This window comes from Narcine bancroftii, chromosome 3 (genome assembly GCF_036971445.1).
Source record: "Narcine bancroftii isolate sNarBan1 chromosome 3, sNarBan1.hap1, whole genome shotgun sequence".
Lineage (NCBI taxonomy): Eukaryota > Metazoa > Chordata > Chondrichthyes > Torpediniformes > Narcinidae > Narcine > Narcine bancroftii.
In genome coordinates this window covers 192373058-192393435 of record NC_091471.1, presented here as the reverse complement: position 1 = coordinate 192393435, position 20378 = coordinate 192373058, and the positions used below count along the sequence as shown (strand labels likewise).

At 46.5% G+C, this 20378-nt stretch overlaps 1 protein-coding gene across 1 annotated transcript; it reads right to left on the bottom strand.

The window, feature by feature from the left end:
• Positions 1-2089: 2089 nt before the first annotated feature.
• gar1 (GAR1 homolog, ribonucleoprotein) lies at positions 2090-20015 on the bottom strand. Its single transcript, XM_069926167.1, has 7 exons — positions 19631-20015; positions 9985-10199; positions 9148-9302; positions 7934-7993; positions 5160-5277; positions 4070-4141; positions 2090-2383 (listed from the first exon to the last, which is right to left on the bottom strand). Exons 2-7 carry the CDS (start codon positions 10184-10186, stop codon positions 2367-2369), a joined length of 624 nt encoding a protein of 207 aa, XP_069782268.1. The 5' UTR covers positions 10187-10199; positions 19631-20015; the 3' UTR covers positions 2090-2366.
• Positions 20016-20378: the final 363 nt, after the last annotated feature.

Here is a 20378-nt window from a genome sequence, read left to right as displayed (position 1 = left end):
GTGTGTTTCTTGCAAAAAAGCAATATCAACTTTCATCTTTTTAATATAAACCAATACACGTTTACGCTTAATCGGGTTATTCAATGCCTGTACATTAAAAGTTGCAAAATTCAAATTAGACAATTCTTTACTTAAATAAATATACAATTCACACAACAAAATATCACTTCCCTTGCTTAAAAAACCCTCTAAATAAAATTCAAACTCCCTTTTTATATATAAAAAAAACCCAATGAGATAAAAGTTTTATTTCTTCCCCCAAACTACAATAATGTAGTAACTCCCCAAAAATCTGGGTGTGGCAGAACCCACTAGTGGCAGATGACTATCAAAAGCTTCAAACTATTCAGCAATTATTGATCAATCACATTCAATCCAACGATTCCAATCCCAAAGACTGTTTCGGGTCTTCAATATCAAGCAAACTGTGTAAATTCGGCCTATTTTGCATTCTTTCTATTCCCATTCTGCTTATCAAATTCCTTCCTTTTAGGTGACGATAACGGTGACCAGCCACCTCCTCACAAATTTGGCAACGAATTTGCAAAGATTAATGCATCATGATCATTCTCAAAAAATTGAGACTGAGAATTTCCATAAAAAACTTCCAGTACAGCAGGATAATGAAAAGCAAATTTATAACACTTCTTTAGCTGAATTAAATTCTTCACGCCTCTTAATAATTTCTTGACTCAAATCAGCAAAAAAAAGCCAATCTATTGCCTGAACCATCACTGGAGTTTGATTTTGTCGAGCCTTTTGAACAGCAATCCGTAGAATCATCTCTCTGTCCTGATACCTCAAGCACTGAATCAAAACTGCTCGTGGTGGTTGGCCCGAGAAAGGCTTCTTCCTCAGCGCTCTATACGCTTGGTCCAATTCCAAACCATCCAGAAAAAAAAAATCACTTCCCAACACACCAGGTATCCACTTTTTAAAAAATTTCACCAGGTCTGAACCCTCAATGTCTTCCAGAAGACCTACTATTTTTACATTATTCCTTCGACTTTGATTTTCCAAAGATCAATCTTCTTCAACAATTCTCTCTTCTGGATCTCCCATCCCACAAAAGAATCTTCCACTTTTTCTCTATTTCATTCCTCTTGATCTTTACAATCATGAAAAGCCTCTTCAATTTAAAAAAAAGATCCTGTACAATATTCACAGCTTTCAAACATTTATCGACATCAGCTTTAACCACATTCATATCATTCTTTACAGATGACATTTCTTCACAAATATTCAATTTAACTTTCATTTCCATAAATCCTTGATTTATTTGTTTAGACATCTGCAGTAACATATTATCCATCTGATGAGCAATCCCTTCCAAAATAGTGAACACAGCTGCATATCCAGACTCCCCTACTCACGCCTTGGGGTTTAGCCACAGTCCCCAAGTTAGATTCTTCATGACTTGATTCTAACAAGGCAAGACTTCCTTCTTCCTCTTCACGTCCAGGTCCTCCTGCAACCCACACATTCTCTAACAACTCCCTGACGTGCATCGCTCTGCGCATGCCTGGGAGCACTGCTGACCGCGCAGGTGCGTCCTCTGACTCACTCCCGTGCGTCACCAGGCCGCTGAGCACTGTAGCAGGTTCGCCCAACAAACGCCGCTCGGCCGACTCACTCGCGCGCTCGACTTCATGAGCACAGGTACCAGAGTCAGCCAAGCTCAGAACAATGCCGGCACCATCTTGCAACTCAAGGTAAGGGCCGGCATTATACTTATCCGTCCGGGAGTACCTTGAGCCTTGGGGATTAATTCTGACGACTCTGTGGCTTCAACCTGGTGAGTAGGCCTCAATTCTTCGACACTTTTATAAGGTCATTTCTTCTGTAGTTGAGCTTTAGTCTTCTTCACATTTGCAGTCATTTTCACTCTTCACTTTTTAGACACCCTTAAAAACTATTTTTTATAACTTTCAAAACTTGGGTATTAATTAGTTCAACTGGGGAGAGGTGGAATTGCACGTCTTCTTCCTACGCTATCTCGCCACGCCCCTCCCCCCCAAAACACATTTCACTGAATAATTATTGCAGTGTGTGTTATTTAGTTATAAAACAAGTACTTTTATATCAGTGGAACTTTGCAAAATTTATTGAATAAAATACAAATTACTACTTTTATACTTCTGCAGAAGTATGTTCTGAACTTCGTGAATACAAAAAAAATTACATAAAAGCTGGACCTTCTTGAACTTCCAAACTATTAAAGTATTACACATGTGATTACTATGGAAACACAAAACGATGTATCAGATGTAAAATAGTCTCCAGCTTGTACAGTCCCATAAATCCAAAAGCATGAAGTTGTAGAAACTGCATTTGAAGGTTGCTTCCCAATTTTTAAATATTCATGTTCACCTTCTGCCACCACCTAAGGGGAAGAAAGAAAGGATACAGACCATCAGTTGAATACAACACATTAAATAGGAAGCGGAGAACATGAATCACTGTTGTATCAGAAAAGACTGTCTGAATTTCTGAAGAGTTGAAAGTGAAGAGGAGAAAAGACAGATGCTTCATCTGCAATTCACAATTTCACAGCAAAGTGTACAAGGTGCAACTGATGGAGATGACAAACAAAAGAACCAAAGATGACAGTATAAACAGCTCTTCAGAATGCTGAAAAGGGAACTTAAGGAATGTAGAAATTGGTGAGGTAGAAGCAAGGGTAAGGGGAATTTGATCCTTGTTCAGTTTAGGAGTGAGTGAGAGAAGAAGTGAAAGAGGGAAATGTGGTTGATCGCACACGAATGGTGGAAAGCCACTGTTGGAGAAAAAGGAAAGCACTGCTGTGGAAAGTCACCACCCGCACAGATGTGATTGAAAACCTGGGAAAATGAAAGATTTGTTGCACGTATGGGTGGAGGGGGCCAGGGCAGATGTGTGGGTAATGAAGGTTGTGAGCGTGAAGGTCCAGTTGCTGGTAGAAGGGAACCCATACATTTTGAAGAAAGAGGGCATCTCGGAGGATCTCTCATGGAATATCTCATTCTGGGAGCAGATGCGATGGAGACGGAGGAGTTGTGAAAAAGGAATAGAATCCTTACAAGAGACAGGGTGTGACTAGGTATAGTTGAGATAGCTGTGGGAGTTGATGGGGCTGTTGAAAATTCCGTCGAGTTTGTCTCCCAAGATGGAGACAGTGAGATCGAGAAAGGACAGAGGGCTAATAGAGTTGAAAGAAGTGAATTTGAGGTCAGGGTGAAAGTTGGGAGCAAAATGGATAAAGTCATCGTGGGTGCATGAGGGAGCACCATTTTAGTCGTCAATGAAGTGAAAGAAGAGTTGAGAAGCCTTGTCTGTGTAGGCATGTAGCATGGATTGCATATTGCCCACAGAGAGGCAGGCATAGCTGGGAACCATGCAAGTACCTTTTGACTTGGAGGAAGTGGGATAGAAGTTATTGAACATTGGACAAAGCAGCTAGGTGGTAGAGGGGGACTAGTTGAGACTGTTGTCGAGGACAACATCCAATTATCGCCTTATGCCTTTAAGTCTGTGTTCCTCCTCCCCCAGCCTTTTTATTTAGGCACCTGCCTGCTTTTTGCTCATACCATGACAAGGGGCTCAGGCCCGAAACGTTAATTATATATCTTTACATCCAATGGACGTTGCGAGACCTGCTGAGTTCCTCCAACATTTTTACAATCACAAGAGTCTGCAGACTTTCGTGTTTCACCCCAATGTAAAATTACTAGTTTAAGTGATTCAAAATTAAAATATAATTATTTGTTATACAAAGGTCCATTGTAATATTGAATCCACATGATGTCATTTAGGTATAGATCAATGTTTATTTCAAGAGGTGATTGGGTAAATATGTAAGGGAAGGTGCAGTGCTCTAATGAGGGCCGTGGAGCAGTGACAATAGTTTCAGAATACTGTAAAGCAGCGCTTCCTTTTCTGCTGTGATGGACAAGTGGACTCTTCATCGGTTGCTAACTTCCATTGGTATCACAAGAATTTTTTTTAAAATATCCATTTTAAATTTAACCCGTCCAGAGTGCAAGGAACTGAGTGTAAATAAGCAATGTACAAGGCAGGTTTTATTGTCTACCTCTAAAGCCGCGCCCTCCTCCTGCACCTCTGCCTCCTCTAGAACCACCACTTCTGCCTCCTCTAAAACCACCTGGATAAAAATCAAAAATACAAAGATTAGTTTCTTACTTTTCAAAACTTGTATTCACTACTAATAGCTCATAAAATGAAAATTTCTAATGACAGTTATTTCAACAATTAAACTTAAATTTGACAAAAACATGATGAGCATTTTCCAAACAACATCATCTTCAAATGTGCTTCAAGATTCACATACAAATTTTACCTGATTAAATGACTGCAGTTGGTTGATTTTCTTGTGTTGGGGTTAATCAGTGATCAGCCTAGTTAAATTTATTTAAAAATTATGATTATTTGTAATCCTATCAGTACATGTGCTCTTTTGAAATACTTCCTTTCACGTACATTGAGAAAGAGCCCCACACACAATTATTGCATTTAATGCTTCATTGTTAGACACACCATCAGCCATGCCAGATAAAATACTAGCACATTTGACTAAGTATGGAGCTCCACCTAGAAAAAGAAATAAAATACATTCTCTGGTTTATAGTGAGATGCCCAATTTATGAAACTTCCTCCGATGGTCTGTTGCTAACACCCTATTTCCTAATACTTATCTCTGCAATTCACTATTTCACCCTCCTCTCCTTGAGGTCTTTCCAAACCCTGTTGCACATCTTAAAGTACATTATCCTTTTTCTCTCCACTGATGTTTGCTGGTCTACGATGACTTCTGGTTAAGAAGTCTCCATTTTTGTTTTCATCTCTCTTTTGCCTCACCTTATCACCATAACTCTAATCAGTCCATCAATTTTCCTCAGATATTTGCACTCCTCCAGTTTTAGCTTCACTTATCCCTATTTTAATCCATGAATTGGGTGATTTCTTCCCTTCCTATGCAGCGAGCTCCTAAATTCTCTCCTCAGGTCTTTCTACCGCCCTCTCTTTTATTACATTCTTTGAAACTGACATTTATGACCAAGCATCTCCCTGCTGTGAAATGTCTTGACATGTATACAACATTAATATAGTAAAAGGTGCTGGCGCAGATACATTATTGATTCAATCTGTGGAACGGTTCTTACCAACCCTTCCACCTCGAACACCACGTCCACCACGTCCTCCCCTCCCCGAGCTTTTTTCAGCAACTGGTCGAGGCAAAAATCGCTGAAGTGGCAGTAGTTTTGATGGATCAATGTAGAACTGGAAGGAAATGAAAAATGAAATAAAGCACATTTGGAAGAAGGTTAAGTTTACATAAGAAACTGCATTCATTGACCTCCAAGAGGAAGATACAATAGTGAATTTTTTTGATTCTTTTGCAGCAATATTTATGAATTGAGATGGAGCTTCACAAGTTACTGCCTGGCTTTCTCAAAGGGGTACTTTATCTCGAAGATGTCTCGATCAAATAGTGCATTGTTTAATTGAAAAGGATAAATTCATTGGCAGGGAGGTCCCCTTGGCACTCGTGCCCGGAATGGTTGCATCACCTGAAACACATTGCTTGGTTTGTCTGGATCACGTCCTTCAAAATTGCAAAAATCCGTAGGATCTGACGCCGGGTCTTGAATGAGTTTTGAAACAGACTTTATTTCATTTGTCATCGCTATCAACATTAACAAGGCAAGTGCAGCATGTCCATGAGTTTCTTGCAGTCTGTGAGGAGTTCAGAGAGGTATCGAAGCATACACTGGTGCAATGAGATAGGCTCAGATTACCACCAAATTGCACAAACTCTGGGTGTTTTAGCTTCTTCAAATGTTTGAGGCCAGACAATATTTCATTGAATGTGGAATGAATTTAAAATGGCTATGTGAGTGGCCACTAGTAAGTTCAGCTACACGCTAACAGGCTTTATATAAATAATTTTCCCGATCTGACCAAAGCACAATGCTCAGTGGTAAAAGTGTATGAGCATAGGGGTAGACAGTCTGTGGTATCCCACTGTGAACACCTCAAGCAGTACTTAGAAATTTGCGGATTATGTTAATGTGTGTTTCAATCTTGATTGCAACTTTCTGCAGATAGTTGCCAGTCAGTGACTAGTTAAAATTTAGCTCACATTAATTCTTCTCGCCACAGAATAAAAAACATAATATTCTGCTTCCCAGGTAGTTTGCACAAGTAACCATGGCATTTGCTGTCTTTGGTTGTTGTTCCTTCTTTGGGCAACATTCAATCGTTGCAGTTAAATCTCCCATCAGTGACCTAGATGTTTTTGAAGGACTTTGTTTGCTTCATTGGTTCTTGATTGTTAGTGCCGAAAGGCATGATTAATAATCACATCAAGGAACATTGGAAGAAGGACATTCCCTTGAGGTATCCAATTATTGCGGCTTATGGCATCCTAATCTTAATCCACAGGTGATCCCCATTTTTTCAAATGCTTAGACATCTTAATTGTAGCCATCACAACAGCACATAACGCAGCATGGAGAACTTGAACATGACTCTGTGTAATTTTGATTCAATTTTGTGCAATGACAAAAGGTTAATTAATTAATTATTTTGTGGTTGAAGGCTTTAAGAGAAGAATAATTGTAAAATTATAACATTTTACTCAAAGATTAAAAGTGATTTAATTCAATCCAAAGCAGAGAACTTTAATCTAAACATACAAACTGTTCAAGTATGAAAGGGAATATATTTCTTTTGGAGTACAACACCCAACAAGAAAAATGATCCAAATGCACCTGACAAGAATGTTAAAGGTGGTACTGAAAAAAAGGTAAAAGTATAAAATGTTGCCAAGGCAAGGAGAAAGCCCTTGGGATTAGGAAAATGTAGTTCAGCGAAAAGACATAAAAGGCATGGGTAAGGACATGGAACAAAAAACATGAAGTAATACAGTGAGAAACACAAGATGAATGCAATAACTTTTCTCTCTCCATGGAAAGAAAATGATTAGCATTAGTTAAAGTAGCTTCCTTACAGGCTGAGAATAAAAATTATATTGGGGAGACTAATAGCATGTAAACTATTTTGTTTGTGCCTTCATATACAAAGGAATTAAAAATTACACCCAGAAATAGTGAACAACAGATGTAGAAAAATGAGTACTTGAGAAATTAAATAGGACTAATAGCTAATCTGATGATGACCAGTGAAATATCTCAAAACTATTCATACTGAGTGAAAAGTAGCAAATGCAACTTCAATTTAGAGAGGGGTAGTAAAATTGATGTTGTGGAAGGGAAAATACTACAACCTATGAAAGATATATTAACAGTGTACTTACAATGAACAGAGGTCATGTTTAATGTTATTTGAAATTGAGGAGGTTGCAACTGGCAGAATAGATAAATATCAGAGAATGCAGTACATTTGGACTTTGAGGGTCTAATCACAAAATAATATAAACAGCATAAACTAGGCCCTTTAGCCCAAGACCATTTTACAGTGGGAGGCACAAGGGTGTGCACATCCCCAAATATTGTTAAGAGTACCCAAAATGGCAGTAAGATTAGCACCATGCTATTACAGTGCCAGTGATCAGGGTTTAGAATGCATTGCTGTCTGTAAAAAGTTTGTACGCTTTCCCCATGTATGCATGTGTTTCCTTTGGGGGGGCTTCCAGTTTCCTCCAGTAATTGGTATACTTGGGCAGCAGAGGTCTGCAAGCCGGAAGGGCCTGTTATTGTGCTGTATGCTTTTATAAAAACAGTGTTTTCAAAAATATAATTTGCTTTTAACAAAAAAATTGCTGGACATGTTGCTGATCTAACTGATAAAAAAAACCCAAATGGCAAGAATTGAAGAACTGCAGTTAACAAAAACTACAAATGGGAAAGAGGTCAATTTCACAGTATAGTTTGCTATAAATTACTTCAAAGTTAATTTTTGAAATAAAACCTACCTTCTGTGGTCGCCTAAAGGAACTAGCATTCATGTTTCCTGACAATTTAACTGAAAAGTACTAGGATTTTCAGTTAAGGATAAACTAGCTAGCAATATTCTTCAGTAATTTTAAGCAACAAGAAATTAGTTTAATATTATACTTATAGTTTAATACGAATATAATATATGATAGTTTAATATGATTAATATATTAATATATTATACTTGTTTTAGTTTATATAATTTGAAAATAAAATACACTGCAAAGAATTCTTATGAATGGACAGATCAATGGAATTATACAAAATTTTAAATTTCCATCTTGCCTCAAAATATTTATTCTGTAAGTCATCAGCCATAAATAAACAATAAACCCCCTCGTACATTTTCTTCCCAACTGGAGATTTCTGACCTCCCCTTTCTTCCCCCAAATTAAAGCAGCACAGCTAATTCAATAAGAGTTGAGAGAAAGATAAATACAGATTTTAAAATGTATAAGTGAATCGTGAAAGAGAAAAAGAACATCAATTTGTGATGACATAAATTGTGCTTTAAACTCCAATGCCACGCAAAACTGATCATTCTCAAATTTCAATGTTCTAGCGAAAAATGCTCATTCAATAATCTTGTAAACTGGAGTATTTCATTCAACTAATGGACACTGCGCAAATAGCTATGAAATTCTATCCTTCACAGCGTCTGGCTTCATCACACGCAAGAATGAAAGTCACAACAGCTCGACTTCAAACAAGGCAGATGCTTAGTGCTGAAAAAAAAATAAACACGAGCTGCATCAATAATTAGTGGCAGTGCAGAGAATTTGGACTGAATAGAGAAGGAATGGTCTCCGACACAGTTGCGGCTCTTTGTGATGGAGGGCTCACATCTCAATTCGGCACAAATTAATAATCTCAGACAAAGCAGATACTTTTCAAAAGCTGTGATGGAGAAAGCAGTTCTGCAAGAACTTGCTGGGAACTGCAAAATATAAAATAGGACCTTGGAACCCCAGATCTGTGGCATTGGTGAATTTTCATCCAAGATTCTTACCCTTGTGATCAGTAGAGAAAACAATATTAGCAAGGATGTGGATATAACTGCTAATATGTGATGTTTTCCTGAAACCAATACAAGCTGTCAAAGAAAGCAATGGCTGATACAATGCCTTCAAAAGTAACTCAAGAATGTTCTACTAGTCCAGGAAGTTCCCAGCACAAAGTCAGAAAAGGATACAAAATTTCTTAGCTGTCCAAATATTTCATCAACTTTTCCAATTTGTTCTTTGTTTTCCAAGTAAACTGGTGCATTGAAATACGGGATTTTATTTTCTTCTGAGCTGCACTTGCAAACAATATCATCTTCACATGGATGCAAGAAATATCCCAATTCTATACAAAGGTAGCAAAATGTTAAGGCACAACCACATTCAATCTGCACATCAACAATTATAAACCATTTGTGGCAACTTTTTCTTTCAATTATTATTTGTTTTGTTCATTTTCAATTTGAATCCAGTCTTACAAAACTGCCAAATTACTGCACCATCCAAAGTTTACTTTAAAGGATTTTTAAACAAGGCAAATGCTGCAAATCCAAACTAGATTTAAAACTTCAGAAAGACCCGTGGTATTCATATGATTAAAAGGCTGGAATCAACTAAAATTTAATCCACTGCATTAATTTGATGGAAATATTCAGGCTGCAAGGTCTAAAGAGCAAGGAAGTCATTGGAGCATTACTTCACAGATACTACTGCAGGTCATTACAACTGTTACAGCCAGCCATGAATAAGAGAAACGAGAAGACCTATTGCATCTAAAAGCAGAACGTGCTCTTCAAAGGGACTTATTAGAGATGCTCCAAAAAATCCAATCATCTCCCTGTTGTGTTGTTTCTGTTACAAAGACCAAACAGTTCCTCATATTTTCAAGCAGCCAGCCTTCTTCATTGGAAAGATTTTTCTTTATAAGTAGACAAATTACATGCTGCCGAGTGATTTAAAATATTTATCTGAAATACAATTAAATCTTGCTTAAGGCCAGTTCAGTATAATACATTGTTTTTACATACCTACGACCCTTTCAGGAGGCCCCTGATCAAATCCTCTATTGAAGCCTCCTCGCCCACCACCTCGGAACCCTCCACCGCCACCTCGGCCTCTTCCTCCTCCAAATCCGCCGCCTCTTCCGCCTCCAAATCCGCCGCCTCTTCCGCCTCCAAATCCGCCGCCTCTTCCGCCTCTCCGGCCACCCCTACCTCCACGAAAAGACATTTAATTGAAAATCCTGAAAGAGATTACATTTAGTTAGTAAATGCAAATTGGTTTGCTTCAGAGAAGCAAAGCATGCAAATATTATATCCATTATTCACCACCATCACTGAAACACACTAAGAAAGACTGTGTACCATCACTAGATTTAGTTTATCATTTGTGGCTAAGAAGCAAACAAATGATGGTAACTAATTGTTCCACGGCATATGCAATATCACTGGCTCTCCACTCAGCTCTGGATCACCTCGAAAACAGTAACTCATACATACGGCTGCCCTTCATCGACTATAGTCGGCCGTCAATACCATTATTCCCTTAGTGCTGGACATAAAGCTTACAAACTCTAGGCCTCTGTAACCCCTCTGAAACTGATCCATGACTTTCTCATTTAAAGACCAGTCAGTACGAATCAGAAACAATGTCTCCTCCTCACTGATCATCAACACAGGTGCATCCCAAGAATGTGTGCTTAGCCCATTGCTCTACTCATTATACACCTATGTCTGTGTGGCCAGGCACAATTCCAATGCTATCTAGAAGATTGCCAATGACACCACGGTTGCCGACAGAATCACAAATGGCAATGAGGAAGTGTACAGGAGGGAGATAAATCAGCTCAATGAATGGTGTAACAACAACCTTGCACTCAACATTAGCAAAATCAAGGAGATAATTGTGGACTCCAGGAGTCCAGGAACACGACCCAGTCCGCATCGAGGGCTCAGTAGTGGAGAGGGTCAAGAACTTCAAATACCTGGATGTCAACATCGCCAAGGATCTGTGCTGGAGCCTCCACATTGATGCGATCAATGTTATGAGGTGTCTGAGGCTGTTCAGTATGACACCAAAGGAGCTCGTAAACATCTACAGGTGTACCACGGAGAGCATTCTGACTGATTGCATCATTGCATGGTATGGACGCACCAACTCCATCATAAGCACTAGACTTCACTCCATCGAGGACACCTACATGAGGCGAGTCTTATGAAAAGCAGCCTCTATCCGCAAAGACTCCCATCCTCAAAGTCCCCCCACCACGCAGGCCATGCCCTCTTCATTCTGCTACAAGCAGGAAAAAGGTACAGGAGCCTAAATACCAAACACTCAACAGCACAAGGACAGCTTCTTCCCCACTGCCATCACATTCCTGAATAATCAACGAACCAAAGGTACTGTCTTACTTTTCGTGCATTTTAAAAAAATTATAGTAATGTTGTAAGGTGGTTATAATATGTACGTCTGCTCTATAACGCTGCTGCATTCACCGAATTTCATGACATGTTCATCACAATAAATTCTGATTCGGAAATGTACGAAAAATTCTGCCCTTCCAAAGAGTAAATTATTATTCATCAAAAAATTGTTTCTGTTGGAAATGCAAACAGTGCAAAATATGAACAATGAAAATGTGTTGGGTGGTTTTAATTATCCATGCAGGTAACCCTGTCATCGGAGCAGCAGCAACGATCATCAAGGATCCACATCCCCAGCACATGCTCTGTTCAGGAAAGAGGAACAGGTGCCACAAGCCTTGCACCACCAGGTTCAGGACCAGCTGTTTCCCCTCCACCATCAGACTACTCAACGACAAACTCTATCAGGGACTCATTTAAGGACTCTTACTTATCCATTTAATTGATTTTTTTCTCTCTGTATTGCACTGCTAGTTTGCTTACATTTCTTTGTTTACTTGTGTACATTGTGCACAGTTTTTTTTGCTCTACTATTCAGTGGTAATTCTATCTCGTCCACAGTAAAAAAAATCCCAGGGTAGTATGTGATATCAATAAATCTGAAATCTAGGTGCACCTAGCTGTGCTGTGAGCACTTGGTGTCAAGAATGTGGTAGGTTTGCCGCTGGAAAGTAGTCCAAGCTGTCGACTGGAACCTTCCCACAAAATGAAACCAACAAGTTGAAACTCACCAGGGTTGATTGGAAAAAATTATACTACTGTGTACAGTAGATATCCCACCCCCCCCCCCACCCACCCCATCCATGGAGGATATGTTCCAAGATCGCCAGAGAATGCCTGAAACTGCAGACAGTACTGGACTTCAAACCCTATAGATTTGGAACACAAGCACCACGATACTGCAACAGTTGATCTGATAACCAAGACAGCCACTAATTGACTAATGGGCAGGTAGCGTATACAGCGTGGATACGCTGGACAAGCGGATGATTCGCATCGCAGGTGGGATGGCACAAGATCTCATCATGCTACTCAGAACAGCGTGCAATTTAAAACTTATGGATTGGTTATTTCTGGAATTTCCCATTTAATATTTTTGGACTGCAGGCAATTGAAACCCTAAATGCGGGAGGGGGGGGGGGGGTACACTGCTTAAAAAAAAACATTTGCTAGGATAAAAGAAGTAAAATTTAGTAGGTTCCAATTGTTTCAAGTCTGGCAAAGAACAGAGGATGTAGGATCATAGTTTAACTGTCTTCTTTCTTTGGCTTGGCTTCGCGGACGAAGATTTATGGAAGGGGTAAATGTCCACATCAGCTGCAGGCTCGTTTGTGGCTGACAGGTCCGATGCGGGACAGGCAGACACGGTTGCAGCAGTTGCAAGGTAAAATTGGTTGGTTGGGGTTGGGTGTTGGGTTTTTCCTCCTTTGTCTTTTGACAGTGAGGTGGGCTCTGTGGTCTTCTTCAAAGGAGGTTGCTGCCCGCCGAACTGTGAGGCGCCAAGATGCACGGTTTGAGGCGATATCAGCCCACTGGCGGTGGTCAATGTGGCAGGCACCTGGAGATTTCTTTAGGCAGTCCTTGTATCTTTTCTTTGGTGCACGGTGGCCAGTGGAGAGCTCGCCATATAACACGATCTTGGGAAGGCGATGATCCTCCATTCTGGAGACGTAACCCACCCAGCGCAGCTGGATCTTCAGCAGCGTGGACTCAATGCTGTCGGCCTCTGCCATCTCGAGTACTTCGACGTTAGGGATGAAAGCGCTCCAATGAATGTTGAGGATGGAGCGGAGACAACGCTGGTGGTAGCGTTCTAGGAGCCGTAGGTGATGCCGGTAGAGGACCCATGATTCGGAGACGAACAGGAGTGTGGGTATGACAACGGCTCTGTATACGCTTATCTTTGTCAGGTTTTTCAGTTGGTTGTTTTTCCAGACTCTTTTGTGTAGTCTTCCAAAGGCGCTATTTGCCTTGGCGAGTCTGTTGTCTATCTCGTTGTCGATCCTTGCATCTGATGAAATGGTGCAGCCGAGATAGGTAAACTGGTTGACCGTTTTGAGTTTTGTGTGCCTGATGGAGATGTGGGGGGGCTGGTAGTCATGGTGGGGAGCTGGCTGATGGAGGACCTCAGTTTTCTTCAGGCTGACTTCCAGGCCAAACATTTTGGCAGTTTCCGCAAAACAGGACGTCAAGCGCTGAAGAGCTGGCTCTGAATGGGCAACTAAAGCGAGTAGTTCATGGACTGTAACTCTTCCTTAAATGTCAAACTTCTTCAAAAGGAAATAGCTTAATAATATCTTGTCATCTCTTAAATCAGTGTTTCTCAATCTGTGGTCAGTAGTTGTTATGGGTGGTCAGTGGCAATAAACAGTGATTTGATAACCAAAAAAAATTCTCTATAGAGATTTTCCCACCAGAATAAATATCCCATCTTGGTCTGGGAAGGGCTCACTCTTATTGTTCCCTGTTAATTGTTATGCATATCTGCAGGAAGTAAAGAAATACCACCCTCTTGCCTGCATCACTGGATTCCCTTCCCCATTTGATCACTGGCTCCTCCTCCCTGCATGATGTTCACTGGTTCACCCTCTCCCTTGAAGATCACTAAATCCCCCTACCCTCTTGCCTGGATCACAGGATCCCCCACCCTCTCGTCTGCATCATGGGTTCTCCCCTATCCTCTCACCTGGATGACTGGATGACCACTACCCTCTCCCCTGGATCACTGGATCACCCCTACCCTCTCGCCTGGATCACCCTGAGCCTCTCACCTGGATCACTGGATCACCCCTACCCTCTTGCCTGGATCACTGGATCCCCCCCCCCCTCTTGCCTGAATCACTGGATCCCTCCACCCTCTTGCCTGGATCACTGGTTCTCCCCTACCCTCTCGCCTGGATCACCCTGAGCCTCTCGCCTGGATCACTGGATCACCCCTACCCTCTTGCCTGGATCACTGGATCCCCCCCCTCTTGCCTGAATCACTGGATCCCTCCACCCTCTTGCCTGGATCACTGGTTCTCCCCTACCCTCTCGCCTGGGTGATTGCATCTCCCCTACCCGCTCACCAGGATCCCCCCCTACCCTCTCGCCTGGATCTCCCCTACCCTCTCGCCTGGATCCCCCCCAACCCTCTCGTCTGACCACTCAATCCCCCTTGCTGGATGCTGTTCTCCCCCCAACCCCCTTGCGGGATGCTGTTCTCCCCCCAACCCCCTTGCGGGATGCTGTTCTCCCCCCAACCCCCTTGCTGGATGCTGATCTCCCCCCCCAACCCCCTTGCTGGATGCTGTTCTCCCCCCCCAACCCCCTTGCTGGATGCTGTTCTCCCCCCCCAACCCCCTTGCTGGATGCTGTTCTCCCCCCCCAACCCCCTTGCTGGATGCTGTTCTCCCCCCCCAACCCCCTTGCTGGATGCTGTTCCCCCCCCCCCAACCCCCTTGCTGGATGCTGTTCCCCCCCCCCCCAACCCCCTTGCTGGATGCTGTTCCCCTCCCCCAACCCCCTTGCTGGATGCTGTTCCCCTCCCCCAACCCCCTTGCTGGATGCTGTTCTCCCCCCCCAACCCCCTTGCTGGATGCTGTTCTCCCCCCCCAACCCCCTTGCTGGATGCTGTTCTCCCCCCCAACCCCCTTGGCTGGATGCTGTTCTCCCCCCCCAACCCCCTTGCTGGATGCTGTTCTCCCCCCAACCCCCTTGCGGGATGCTGTTCTCCCCCCAACCCCCTTGCGGGATGCTGTTCTCCCCGCAACCCCCTTGCTGGATGCTGATCTCCCCCCCCAACCCCCTTGCTGGATGCTGTTCTCCCCCCCCAACCCCCTTGCTGGATGCTGTTCTCCCCCCCCAACCCCCTTGCTGGATGCTGTTCTCCCCCCCCAACCCCCTTGCTGGATGCTGTTCTCCCCCCCCCCCAACCCCCTTGCTGGATGCTGTTCTCCCCCCCCCAACCCCCTTGCTGGATGCTGTTCTCCCCCCCCAACCCCCTTGCTGGATGCTGTTCTCCCCCCCTCAACCCCCTTGCTGGATGCTGTTCTCCCCCCCCAACCCCCTTGCTGGATGCTGTACTCCCCCTTGCTGGATGCTGTTCTCCCCCTTGCTGGATGCTGTTCTCCCCCTTGCTGGATGCTGTTCTCCCCCTTGCTGGATGCTGTTCTCCCCCTTGCTGGATGCTGTTCTCCCCCTTGCTGGATGCTGTTCTCCCCCTTGCTGGATGCTGTTCTCCCCCTTGCTGGATGCTGTTCTCCCCCTTGCTGGATGCTGTTCTCCCCCTTGCTGGATGCTGTTCTCCCCCTTGCTGGATGCTGTTCTCCCCCTTGCTGGATGCTGTTCTCCCCCTTGCTGGATGCTGTTCTCCCCCTTGCTGGATGCTGTTCTCCCCCTTGCTGGATGCTGTTCTCCCCCTTGCTGGATGCTGTTCTCCCCCTTGCTGGATGCTGTTCTCCCCCTTGCTGGATGCTGTTCTCCCCCTTTGCTGGATGCTGTTCTCCCCCTTGCTGGATGCTGTTCTCCCCCCTTGCTGGATGCTGTTCTCCCCCTTGCTGGATGCTGTTCTCCCCCTTGCTGGATGCTGTTCTCCCCTTGCTGGATGCTGTTCTCCCCCTTGCTGGATGCTGTTCTCCCCCTTGCTGGATGCTGTTCTCCCCCTTGCTGGATGCTGTTCTCCCCCTTGCTGGATGCTGTTCTCCCCCTTGCTGGATGCTGTTCTCCCCCTTGCTGGATGCTGTTCTCCCCCTTGCTGGATGCTGTTCTCCCCTTGCTGGATGCTGTTCTCCCCCTTGCTGGATGCTGTTCTCCCCCTTGCTGGATGCTGTTCTCCCCCTTGCTGGATGCTGTTCTCCCCTTGCTGGTTGCTGTTTCTCCCCCTTGCTGGATGCTGTTCTCCCCCTTGCTGGATGCTGTTCTCCCCCTTGCTGGATGCTGTTCTCCCCCCTTGCTGGATGCTGTTCTCCCCCCTTGCTGGATGCTGTTCTCTCCCCCTTGCTGGATGCTGTTCTCCCCCTTGCTGGATGCTGTTCTCCCCCTTGCTGGATGCTGTTCTCCCCCTTGCTGGATGCTGTTCTCACCCCTTGCTTGATGCTGTTCTCCCCCCCAACCCCCTTGCTGGATGCTGTTCTCCCCCCCCCAACCCCCTTGCTGGATGCTGTACTCCCCCTTGCTGGATGCTGTTCTCCACCTTGCTGGATGCTGTTCTCCCCCTTGCTGGATGCTGTTCTCCCCCTTGCTGGATGCTGTTCTCCCCCTTGCTGGATGCTGTTCTCCCCCTTGCTGGATGCTGTTCTCCCCCTTGCTGGATGCTGTTCTCCCCCTTGCTGGATGCTGTTCTCCCCCTTGCTGGATGCTGTTCTCCCCCTTGCTGGATGCTGTTCTCCCCCTTGCTGGATGCTGTTCTCCTCCCCTTGCTGGATGCTGTTCTCCCCCTTGCTGGATGCTGTTCTCCCCCTTGCTGGATGCTGTTCTCCCCCCCTTGCTGGATGCTGTTCTCCCCCTTGCTGGATGCTGTTCTCCCCCTTGCTGGATGCTGTTCTCCCCCTTGCTGGATGCTGTTCTCCCCCTTGCTGGATGCTGTTCTCCCCCTTGCTGGATGCTGTTCTCTCCCCTTGCTGGATGCTGTTCTCTCCCCCTTGCTGGATGCTGTTCTCCCCCTTGCTGGATGCTGTTCTCTCCCCCTTGCTGGATGCTGTTCTCCCCCTTGCTGGATGCTGTTCTCCCCTTGCTGGATGCTGTTCTCCCCCTTGCTGGATGCTGTTCTCCCCCTTGCTGGATGCTGTTCTCCCCCTTGCTGGATGCTGTTCTCCCCCTTGCTGGATGCTGTTCTCCCCCTTGCTGGATGCTGTTCTCCCCCTTGCTGGATGCTGTTCTCCCCCCCTTGCTGGATGCTGTTCTCCCCCCCTCCCCCTTGCTGGATGCTGTTCTCCTCCCCTCCCCCTTGCTGGATGCTGTTCTCCCCCCTCCCCCTTGCTGGATGCTGTTCTCCCCCCTCCCCCTTGCTGGATGCTGTTCTCCCCTTGCTGGATGCTGTTCTCCCCTTGCTGGATGCTGTTCTCCCCCTTGCTGGATGCTGTTCTCCCCCTTGCTGGATGCTGTTCTCCCCCTTGCTGGATGCTGTTCTCCCCCTTGCTGGATGCTGTTCTCCCCCTTGCTGGATGCTGTTCTCCCCCTTGCTGGATGCTGTTCTCCCCCTTGCTGGATGCTGTTCTCCCCCTTGCTGGATGCTGTTCTCCCCCCCATACCCCTTGCTGAATGTTCTCCCCCCCATCCCCCTTGCTGAATGTTCTCCCCCCCATCCCCCCTAGCTGGATGCTGTTCTCCCCCCCATCCCCCTTTCTGATGTTCTCCCCCCCCATACCCCCCTTGCTAGATGCTGTTCTCCCCCCCATACCCCTTGCTAGATGCTGTTCTCCCCCCATCCCCCTTGCTGGATGCTGTTCTCTCCCCCCATACACCTTGCTGAATGTTCTCCCCCCCAACCCCCTTGCTAGATGCTGTTCTTCCCACCCCCCCAACCCCCTTGCTAGATGCTGTTCTTCCCACCCCCCCAACCCCCTTGCTAGATGCTGTTCTTCCCCCCCCACCATCCCCTTGATGGATGCTGTTCTCCCCCTCCCCCCCCATACCCCTTGCTAGATGCTGTTCTCTCCCCCCCCATCCCCCTTGCTGGATGCTGTTTCTCCCCCCCATACACCTTGCTGAATGTTCTCCCCCCCATCCCCCTTGCTAGATGCTGTTCTCCCCCCCATACCCCTTGCTGAATGTTCTCCTCCTCCCATCCCCCTTGCTGAATGTTCTCCCCCCCATCCCCCTTGCTGGATGCTGTTCTCCCCCCCATCCCCTTTCTGAATGTTCTCCCCCCCCATCCCCCTTGCTAGATGCTGTTCTCCCCCCCATACCCCTTGCTAGATGCTGTTCTCCCCCCCATACCCCTTGCTGAATGTTCTCCCCCCATCCCCCTTGCTAGATGCTGTTCTCTCCCCCCCCATCCCCCTTGCTGGATGCTGTTCTCCCCCCCATACACCTTGCTGAATGTTCTCCACCCCATCCCCCTTGCTAGATGCTGTTCTCCCCCCCATACCCCTTGCTGAATGTTCTCCCCCCATCCCCCTTGCTAGATGCTGTTCTCCCCCCCCATACACCTTGCTGAATGTTCTCCCCCCATCCCCCTTGCTAGATGCTGTTCTCTCCCCCCCCATCCCCCTTGCTAGATGCTGTTCTCCCCCCCATCCCCCTTGCTGGATGCTGTTCTCCCCCCCATACCCTTATCTGAATGTTCTCCCCCCATCCCCCTTGCTAGATGCTGTTCTCCCCCATCCCCCTTGCTGGATGCTGTTCTCTCCCCCCCCATCCCCCTTGCTAGATGCTGTTCTCCCCCCCATCCCCCTTGCTGGATGCTGTTCTCCCCCTCCCCATTCCCCTTGCTAGATGCTGTTCTTCCCCCCCCATCCCCTTGCTAGATGCTGTTCTCCCACCTTCCCCCCATACCCCTTGCTGGATGCTGTTCCCCCCCCAACCCCCTTGCTAGATGCTGTTCTTCCCACCCCCCCAACCCCCCTTGCTAGATGCTGTTCTTCCCACCCCCCCAAACCCCCTTGCTAGATGCTGTTCTCCCCCCCACTCCACCTTTCTGAATGTTCTCCCCCCATCCCCCTTACTAGATGCTGTTCTTCCCCCCCCCCATTCCCCTTGCTAGATGCTGTTCTTCCCCCCCCCCCATCTAGATGTTTCTCCCACCTTCCCCCCATACCCCTTGCTGGATGCTGTTCCCCCCCCAAACCCCCTTGCTAGATGCTGTTCTTCCCACCCCCCCAACCCCCTTGCTAGATGCTGTTCTTCCCACCCCCCCAACCCCCTTGCTAGATGCTGTTCTCCCCCCATCCACCTTTCTGAATGTTCTCCCCCCCCATCCCCCCTTACTAGATGCTGTTCTTCCCCCCCCCCCCCATTCCCCTTGCTAGATGCTGTTCTCCCCCCCATCCCCCTTGCTCAATGTTCTCCCACCACCCATCCCCCTTGCTGAATGTTCTCCCCCCATCCCCCTTGCTAGATGCTGTTCTCCCCCCCCATACTCCTTGCTGAATGTTCTCCCCCCCATCCCCCTTGCTAGATGCTGTTCTCTTCCCCCCACCCACCGCCGCCGGGCAGACACGCCCCCAGCCCGGACTCCACGCCGCGCCGGCCCAGGAAGGTCTCGGCCAGCGCACGAGTTCGCGGAGCCGGAATTAAAACCACGGGGGAGGGGGGGAATAAATCCACTCACAATTCAACCCAGCTGGCGGGCGATGCCAGATCTTTGGTTAAATTAATTCAGTTTCCAAAACTGTGGTGGGATCCGAAGCACCAACTCTGTCCAGCACCTTTTTTCCGATAATCCCCTCCCTTCTCCCTTCTTCTAGCCACATGAGGCAACTTGGCGCTGAACTACCGGATGACACTCAAATGATGCAGCTCTGCTTCTGCGACACCTCCCTCCAGCGGCCGGCGGCCTCCACTGCGCCTGCCTGGGCGGCCGCTCCGCGCCCGGTTTCTAGCGCTCCAGCTGTGGAACTGGGGCGAGGCAATGCGAGGAGCCGAAGCAAGGTTTTTGGTCCAGTGGCAGAAGGGAGCAACAACCACAGATATCCCAGCTCTAGTGCACGGGTGAAATTCAAAGGCGGCCCTTTGTGTGCACACCCGCAGGCGCCCACACGTTGAGGCACAGACCGTGATGTCAAATACCGCCGATGGCAAGCAATGAAATTGCGCCCCCAACCGGTTAAAACTTACTTCAACCCTTCACCACGCAAGCATTCCTCCCCGCTGCCATGCTCTCCCCTTTCCCTACCTGTCCTCCCCGCTGCCATGCTCTCCCCTTTCCCTACCTGTCCTCCCCGCTGCCATGCTCTCCCTTCCCTACCTGTCCTCGCCGCTGCCATGCTCTCCCTTCCCTACCCGGTCCTCCCGCTGCCATGCTCTCCCCTTTCCCTACCTGTCCTCCCCGCTGCCATGCTCTCCCCTTTCCCTACCTG